This window comes from Nematolebias whitei, chromosome 8 (assembly GCF_014905685.2).
Source record: "Nematolebias whitei isolate Nwh7 chromosome 8, NemWhi1, whole genome shotgun sequence".
NCBI classification, from domain to species: Eukaryota; Metazoa; Chordata; class Actinopteri; order Cyprinodontiformes; family Rivulidae; genus Nematolebias; species Nematolebias whitei.
Window position 1 is genome coordinate 46,150,730 of NC_056505.1, and position 9,225 is coordinate 46,159,954.

A 9,225-nucleotide genomic window follows, 5' to 3' on the forward strand; every position below is an offset into this window, starting at 1 on the left:
ATATATACATGTATATAAATTAAAACTCTGATGAACCAGATTCTACAAAAACATCTAGATTTAAATTTTTATAGGTTTTCATCATCATTTGATGTATTTGCACTCATTGTGTCTACTTGTAATGTTCATTTTAGATGTGTGGTTTTCTTTCTTGTTCACATATATACATTTTATTTTTAGCTTTGCTTTAAAGTTCTTGTTTTGTGATTTGTACATTTGTGAGTTAAAATAAAGTTGAACTGAAGGTCGTCTCTTTTCTTTAAACATGTTTCAGGGAAATATTCCTGAGATCCAATAGTTTTGTGTCTTTCTATGATTTTCAGCTGAGTTAACAGTCATTAAAGTGAAAACAGGATTTCATGATGAAGCTGGCACCGTTTATTTATTTATTTTTTTAATCTTCAATGCTCTGCTGGTCTCACACGATCCTCTCCTCCGGAGACAGGACGGGCAGGCTCATCTTCCCAGCTCCGAGCTCAGCTGGTGACTCACAGAGGCCGTTCCAAGACTCCAGCCGCGTGTAATCATGAAAGCCCGACACGCGCAGACAGGCAGGCAGAGACGGGTCTGCGACGAACGGTGGAAGCGATTTTAAAAAACATTTTACGTGTAAAAAAATAATAGTGATTTTTAAATCACTTCAGCAATTTTTTAAAACATTTTTTGTATAAAGACAAAATATTAATTTATTTAAAAATCGCTTCCACCGTCTGACCCAGACTGTCCAGTCCGCCTGACTGCCGGGCGGGATCGGGATTCAGCCTTCATGATTACGCGCGGCCGGGGTCTCGCAACGGCCATCTGCGAGTCCCCATCTCCAGCTTCGCAGTGACCAGCAGAGCTCTGAGCACACAAGGCTGGTATCCGGAACCTGAGCCTCCGAGTCGGCACATTGAAGGATCTTCTGCAGTGACCAGCGAAACTTGGAGCCGGGGAGATGACGCCCTGCCCGGCGCTCCGAGGCTCCGGGGGGAGGATTGGGGTACACCAGCAGAGCTCCATCCAGCTTGCTCTGAATTATGTTGTCGGCCACCAAGCACAAAAAACGCCAGCACATCAACATTAGACCAAGATGTTGTCATTATTGTTTTTAAAATCTTTAAAATAAGTCCAGCCGCTGCTCCAGTCCGAGAAATTGCAAATGGCGGATCATTGTTTTGAAAAGTTTCTGAAGGATCCAGTGACTCCGCCCCTGACTCCGCCCCCAACCAATCAGTGACCGACAGTGTTCTGACATCACGTTTTAGTACCTCTTCGTTCAGGTTAGAACCACAGAGCCAAGGGTACTGAAAATATTAACAGGTGCTAAGTACCGGTACTAATGGAAAAGCCTCAGAACCGGGCCAAGTAGGGTCCAGTCAGCCCGTACTGGTACTAATGGAAAAGGGGCATTAGTAGGCTAAGCAAGCAGCAAGCAGGACCAAAAACCTTGTAGTGATACCTTAGGTAGGGAGCGAGCTCATGTCCAGTCGGACAGATAAGTCGCATACAGGGGACCTACAATTAAGTTAAAGCGAGGTGAAGAAGGGAACTACAACAGAACAGAAGAAAGCAAAAACGAAAAAAATTATTGTCTCTGAGCATTTTCTGTGAATGTCAAGAGCTGAATGTCTTGGTAGAAATTTGTTGTTGAAGCTAAAATGAAGTTAACATTAAAACAATCAGAGTAGAGGCTAAAATTAGCAGAACACAGTACCAGTTGAAGGTCCTGGAATGGTCCAGTCAAAGTCCAGATCACAGTCCAACTGAAACCCTGGTTTGTTTTAAAAATTGTTGGACACGAGCAGCACTAACCTGAATGAGCTGCAGCAGTTTGGTGATAACATGGGTTTAGATGGACCAAGTCCATGGACACGTGACACAAGTGAGTGAAGTGACTGATGTTAAAGCAGGTTCTTCTGTGAAAGTGGGGTCTGTTTGAGACTTTAATCTGGTAGTCCATTACTGCCTTAGAGAAAACTAGGAAAATATAATTATTATGGTTCTTATTCTGAGAGAGATATATAAATAGCATAACTGTCCAGCAATGTACAAACTTTTCTCATCGGCGTCTAAAAAAATCCCAGCTGTCAGTATTTAAGTCCTTTAACTCTGAAGTTAAAAAAAAAAACTCAACTTGGAGACTTGCTGCTGCAAAAGGTGGGAAAACAAAGAGATGAATTTGATGACTGTAGTGTGTGTGTGTGTGTGTGTGTGTGGGGGGGTGAATAATTATGCATTATTGATGATCATTACCAGTTCTCTACTAATAAACATGTAATTTTCTGCCTTAGACAGAGAGGAGACTTCTTGAATGTCTCACTAAAGTTTTAGACACTAACAAATCAATTCAACTGTGTTGATGTGGACAGGATGCTGCTGTTACTCCTTTGTTTTGTTTAGTTTACATGCCAATCCGCTAGGGGGCACTGTCATGCCAATAGCGCATGTTTAGGTGTGTTACACTCTTCTTCTGCGGTGTCTGAGATAGAGATGTTCGATACCATGATTTTCTGGTTCAATACGATACCGGGTAAAATTAATTCAAGTATCGATTTGACATATTTTTCCTTAAAAATGTTACATTTACTCAGATTAAACTTTTGATCTGTCATCTATGTTATATTACGAATAAAATATTGACATTTGCCATCTACACATCATTGCATTCAGTATTTATTCACAATTTGTTTAGTGTCCCAACTTTTTTGGAATCAGGTTTGTAATTCAAATTATGTGATTAAAATGATGCTAAACATATTAGCATGTTATTAAAGTTGAAAATGAAGACATCAGGTTTAATTTTAATTGTATTTATTTATTCAACACCACAAGCTGTATGTCACACAAACACTGATAATTAAACTGAACACACTATTAAAAACGTTAACTGTAAACTACGTTAATGAACTGGACTCTCCTCTGTTTTCATCCTGGATGTCCCACTTGTTCATCTGACTCGTTCAGGAAGTCACTCCTTTGAGTAATGCAACTTAAAACATTCAAAGGATTGAATAAAAGAACTGAGGGGAATTTTAAATAAATAGTTCATCCAACATCTCTGTCTTCGACGTCCTTCTGCAGTTCATCTGGGCCGAGCCTCGTTCAGAACCGGTCCGCCTGGTGGAAGGACAGCTCCTTCTTCTTTCAGGAAAAATAAAAACTCAGTTGGTTGTTTTGTAACCGAAGTAAACACAAGCAAACATTATTAAGAACATTTGATTTACCTGCAGTAAATCAGATACAGATTATCACAGAGTAAAGTCCCGACATCGTCGACTCGGTTCTGGTCCACTCAGCGACCGGTGTGGAGCTGTTAGACGAAGCGGTCCCGCTTGGCGTCAAATCTGCCGACTCTTATCCACAATCCAGCTTTAACTCGTTGTTACGTTGTTGTTAGCTGATTAGCCCAGAGGAAAACAGCGTGCCGAGGCAGCACGCATGCGCATTAGGTGAAGGTACAAAATTCACAGCGCCATCTAATGACCTGGCATGGTAACTACAGCGGATTCGGGAGGGCGAGGGGTTATCCTACGGATGCATGTAAACCCAAAATCCGACCATGTCAACGCAAATCTTTTCCTCTAATTAACATACGAAAAAACCTATGTTTCCCCCCATCGTGTCCGTGTAAATAGGGCCTAAATCTGTCTTCTTACAAGGAATGGAACTGTCCAGAGACATTTTCATCAAACCTCCCCCAGAGGCCAATAGCACAGGCATGCTTTGGAAACTGAGAGAATGTGTGTATGGATTAGCTGATGCCTCACTGTATTGGTATAACAGGGTAAAAACATCATGATTGAAGCAGGCGGCATCATGTCTAAGGTCGACCCTGCAGTTTTCTACTGGCTGGATGAGGGCAAGAATGTAACTGGTGTACTTGCTTGTCATGTTGATGATTTTATATGGGGTTGATCACACATGTTTTCAGAGTCAGTCATACCTCACCTCAGGTCAAAGTTTAATGTCGGTCGGGAAGCGCATAATAGTTTTTCCTATGTGGGTGTGGATCTTGTTGCTAAGGATAAGAAGGTACACATGCACCAAGACACATACATTCAGCACCTGCAGCCCCTACACCTCTCACCCTCACGAGCAGCAGAGTCAGCTTCGCCCCTCACTGAAAAGGAGAGAGAGCAGCTCAGATCGAAGATAGGCCAACTTCTGTGGGTTGCGAGACAGAGCAGGCCTGATGCCATGTTTGATGCTAGTAATTTAGCATCTAGTCTCAAACAGGCTACAGTACAGACCATCAATGAAGCAAACAGAGTTGTGTGTAAACTCAAGACCAAGTCAGTTGAACTGAGTTTTCAACACCTGGGAGAAAACAGTAACTTAAAGATGGTTACATTCACAGATGCATCTTTTGGGAATCTTTCAGATGGGGGCACTCAGGGTGGGCACCTCATTGTTTTAATGGGTGACAATGGGTGGTTCTCTCCCATTTCATGGCAGTCAAAGAGAATTAAGAGAGTTGTTAGAAGCACACTTGCAGGTGAAACACTAGCTATGTCTGAAGGAATTGATAATGCCATTTTTCTTTCCACACTGTTTTCTGAACTCAATGCTGGTAGTACTGCTTGTCCTCCACCCATAGTCTGCGTCACTGATCATTTCTCTCTTGTTGATGCACTTAAGTCAACTAAGTTTGTTGCAGAGAAAAGACTACGCTTGGAAATCAGTTCGATTAAAGAAATGATTCAAACTATGAAAGTTCATCAAGTGTTGTGGTCTCAAACAAAAGACCAACTCGCAGACTGTTTAACAAAAAGGGAGCATCTACAACCTCACTACTTAAGGCTCTTTATGAAGGACGTTGGATTGTTCAATAAATTAATTCACCAGTTGTTTCACACTCTTTCATGTTGAAACTGTTCTAACAAAATCCTTAATGGCTGTGCTTTACCATGAGTCTTATACAAGCATTGTTATTTTATTTTTTTAAGAAAAGTGGGAGATTGTTACTCCTTTGTTTTATTTAGTTTACACGCCAATCCGCTAGGGGGCACTGTCATGCCAATAGCACATGTTAAGGTGTTTTACACTCTTCTTCTGCGGTGTCAGAGTCTGGCAGAGATGAGCATGGTGGAATAACGTTCTATTGGATCCAAAAGGAGAAGTTATTTTTATTGACTAACAGCTGCTACATTTATGAAAGACAAGCACTGTCCCATTGTCCTGTGTTATACCTGTTGCTGAGGGATTTGAATAGTGAATGTTTGTAGTTTTCAAGATGAGTGTTTTTCTAGGCTGGAATTGAACAAGAAATGTAAATAAACTTTTCAAATGTGTAGGAGTTACACTGTGTAGAAGAACAAAGACAGTTTTTGTTGTTTTACTTTTTGCTTGTTTAAGGCAGCACAGAGTGATGGATCCTGACAAGTGAAGGGAGTGATTTTATCCACCACCAGATGCAGTGGAGGAGGCAGGGGGTGGCCAATAGTGTCTTTGGCCACCATAGATTAATATCTGGCCACCCGAGTCATTTGAGGAAACTATACTTTTAAGCAATATAAAAACCAGAAAGCATTGTTTTCTCAATTGATAGTGGTGGCAGGTTTACACACACACATGCATGTGTGCACACACACATTTACATATATACGGCAGTAGCCATCTTGGATGTTGACCTGGCAACCCAATTTTCGAAAGGAACCTTTCTTTTACCTAGATGTAGCCACACCAAAATGAAAGTTGGTGTGGTATTTTCCAAGTTATAAAGCTCACAACATGAACGGATGACCAGACACATTTCACAATTCCCCTTTCTCGCTCTACTATGGGGGACAATGAAAACAAAGCATAAAATTTTACTGTAAGCTATGGGATGATTCTGTAATGTGCATAGAAACTCTAGTCTGAGTTTAGTGCTTAAAGACAAAAACTGTCTCTTTGTAGAAGTTTGCACCACTCAGACCGTCAAAAGACATCAAGAGTTCAGAATCACCACAGGATCCAAGATCAGTCCCTGCTGGTTACATTCAGAGAGGAAATACCCCTCCTCTGGCACTGATTCAAGCCGTTTAAAACAGACACTGCACAAAAACGGATTTCTTTACCTTCTGATTAAAAGGCCACTTGAGGAGTGCGTCGCTGTGCCCTCTCATCACCACAAAAAACAGAGACAGGTGGGTGCCACGGCCCGTCCCATCACCGTTCAGGTAGATTCGCAAGCACATCTTATAGCCATATTTACTGGTATAAAATGCTGAAAACACAATATAATCTTAGACCATCATGATAAATACTTCAGTCAAGCAGACGTCGTCTAAAATGCTCACCAGGAGAAAACATGGCAGGAGCGCGGCCAGCCACAGCATCCTGCCTTTTCTTGGTGAAGTCAGAAATCTTCCAGATGAAGATGCCATCATAGGTGGCTGCAGACATCTCCCTCATTTTCCCCTCCATCTCCACAATGGACAGGTCTCTCAGACTCACTGTCCTTTCCAACTGACGGACCTTCAACAAAGCACCACAAGAACAAAGGCTTTTAGTAAGATAAAGGAAATTTATTAGAATTATGTAAACCAAAAAAGCAGCTCCAGCATGCTCTGGTGAAAACACAGTAAACACTGAGGAACTTTATCACCAAAATGAACAAAACATCATAACTGAATGATGTGTAAGAAACCCCTGCAAAGCTGTAGCTCAGAGTGTGCAGATGCAGTCATTCGTGGATTTTTACTTAGAAGCCATCTATTAATTGTTTGAGGAACCCTCAGCAGTTTTGCAGAAAATTTATGCAATTTTTTTCACCTTCTTTATTTGTGGCAAAATATAATTTTTTTACTCGAGGAGCTGCAAATCCTCTGTTCTTCTGTGCAATCATTATCCTTTAAACACCGTTGTATTGCACAGCTGATCCATCAGCATCACCACCATCATCTGTGCCCACTGTAAACTGGAAATTTTTTCCTAATGTGTGCACACTGAGCAACAAAACTGATGACCTTAAGTAACTGGTGGGGAAAAACAGATTTGTTAAACAGTATGTCACAATATACAGTATGTACGTCGACAACCTATTATACAGCAAAATAGCAATCTATATATATCTCCAAGCAATATACATTTTGAGCAACACTGTTTTCATAAATCGTCACTCTGGAATTGTAAGGATGGTACTTTTCTGTGGCCCGGTTTGTGTCTGTGCTCCCTCGTGCTCCCTCATTAGTTCCATTGTTACCACCCGTGTCTCATCCCAGCTGTCTGTAATCATGTCTCGTCTTGTCTCTGTATATAAGCCGTCTGTTCTGTCTTGTTCATCGTCGCGTCGTACTCGTTGGGTCTCCTGTGTTTTTCCCTGAGTCTTCCTAGTTCCTCGAGTCTCCCGTGTCTCCTGAGTCCTCCTGAGTTTCCCGTGCCTCCTTCCTATTTTCATGTAAGTTTTGCTGCCCCGTCAGCTTGTTATTTTGTATCCTTATTTATCATTAAATTCCTATTTTTGTAATTCTGCCGAGTTGAGTCCCTGTTCTGCACTCTGGGTTCGCTCCTGACCACAAATCCTAACATTACGACGCGACCAGACTAGAACCCAGTGGGCAGGGTTCTCTCTCGGCAACACTCAACTTTTTTCTTTTTTCTTCCTCGAGCCAAGATGGACGAGCTCCGCTCCGTCCCCGTCTTTCCGCCGTCCCACTGCCGCCGTAGTGGCAGAAGACAGTTCCGGAGGCAGTCTGCGGCGACCGGCCCGGTCTCGTCGGCCGAGCAGAACTTTAGAGCTGGTTCCGGTGTTTCTGTGGGAGCGGGGTCCGCCGCCTCACCTCCCAGGTTTCCGGTGGGGGCAAGATCCAGCGTCCCGCGGGAGCTCCGGTCCACTCCTGTTCGGTTCGGTGAGTCGGGTCCAGTTGACATCACAGGGGCGGGTTCCGTCGCCTCACCTTCCAGGTTCCTGGTGGGGGCGGAATCCGGCCTTTCACCGTCACTCTGCGCCGCGGCTGTTCGACCCAGCCTGGCCGTACCTCCAGAGCTTATTCCTAGTGACTCCATGGGGGCGTGTTCCGCCGCCTCACCTTCCAGGTTTCCGGTGGGGGCGGCACCCATCACCACACCCACACATAAAGACATTCCCTTTTTTCACTCCTTTTTACCTGAGGAGATTTTTCAAGTTAATCAGACCCTTTTTGAATTATTTAATTCTGCTAAAGCTAACCCATCTTCCTTTGATCACGTTTTGTCCCTGATAGAGGATTTTTTACTTTCTATCCCTGGTCTTTCTTTGCTACCCGAGTATGATTTTTTATTATCTAAGTTAGAGACTTTTAAGACCCCTGTTACTGTCATCCCTGAGGTGGATTCCACGCTGCACGCAGCCCCTGAGGTGGACTCCATGCTGCACGCAGCCCCTGAGGTGGACTCCACGCTGCACGCAGCCCCTGAGGTGGACTCCACGCTGCACGCAGCCCCTGAGGTGGATTCCACGCTGCACGCAGCCCCTGAGGTGGATTCCACGCTGCTCGCAGCCCCTGAGGTGGATCCTCACCTCTCCTGTTCCGAGGGGGTTCCGGCGAACGCTCCTCACCTCTCCTGTTCCGAGGGGGTTCCGGCAAACGCTCCTCACCTCTCCTGTTCCGAGGGGGTTCCGGCGAATGCTCCTCATCTCTCCTGTTCCGAGGGGGTTCCGGCGAACGCTCCTCATCTCTCCTGTTCCGAGGGGGTCCCGGTAGACGCTCCTCAGCTCTCCTGTTCCGTTCCAGTTTCCGTTCCTGCCGCAGAAGACTCCGTTCCTGCCGCAGAGGGTTCCGTTCCAGTTTCCGTTCCTGCCGCAGAAGACTCCATTCCTGCCGCAGAAGTTCCTGCTCCTGCAGAGCTCCAGGCCTCTCCGTCGTCTGCTGCAGAGCTCCAGGCCTCTCCGCCGTCTGTTGCAGAGCTCCAGGCCTCTCCGCCGTCTGCTACGGAGCTCCAGGCCTCTCCGCCATCTGTTGCGGAGCTCCAGGCCTCTCCGCCGTCTGCTGCAGAGCCACAGGCCTCTCCGTCGTCTGCTGCAGAGCCACAGGCCCCTCCGTCGTCTGCTGCAGAGCTCCAGGCCTCTCCGTCGTCTGCTGCAGAAACTCCCCAGGCCTCCACGACAGCAGCAGCAACTCCCCAGGCCTCCACGACAGCAGCAGCAACTCCCCAGGCCTCCACGACAGCAGCAGCAACTCCCCAGCCCTCCACGACAGCAGCAGCAACTCCCCAGGCCTCCACGACGGCAGCAGCATCTCCCCAGGCCTCCACGACGGCAGCAGCATCTCCCCAGGCCTC

General features: G+C 45.2%; 1 protein-coding gene across 1 annotated transcript in view; it reads right to left on the reverse strand.

Annotated features, from left to right (window-relative positions):
• Nucleotides 1-9,225, reverse strand: part of LOC119413706 (TNF receptor-associated factor 2) — a 32,036-nt gene that overhangs the window by 6,201 nt on the left and 16,610 nt on the right. The window contains exons 2-3 of the mRNA XM_037680761.1: nt 6,264-6,441; nt 6,042-6,190 (exon numbers count right to left, since the gene is read on the reverse strand). Of these exons, the coding sequence (XP_037536689.1) occupies nt 6,042-6,190; nt 6,264-6,441 (327 nt within the window). The remainder of the gene's footprint in view (nt 1-6,041; nt 6,191-6,263; nt 6,442-9,225) is intronic.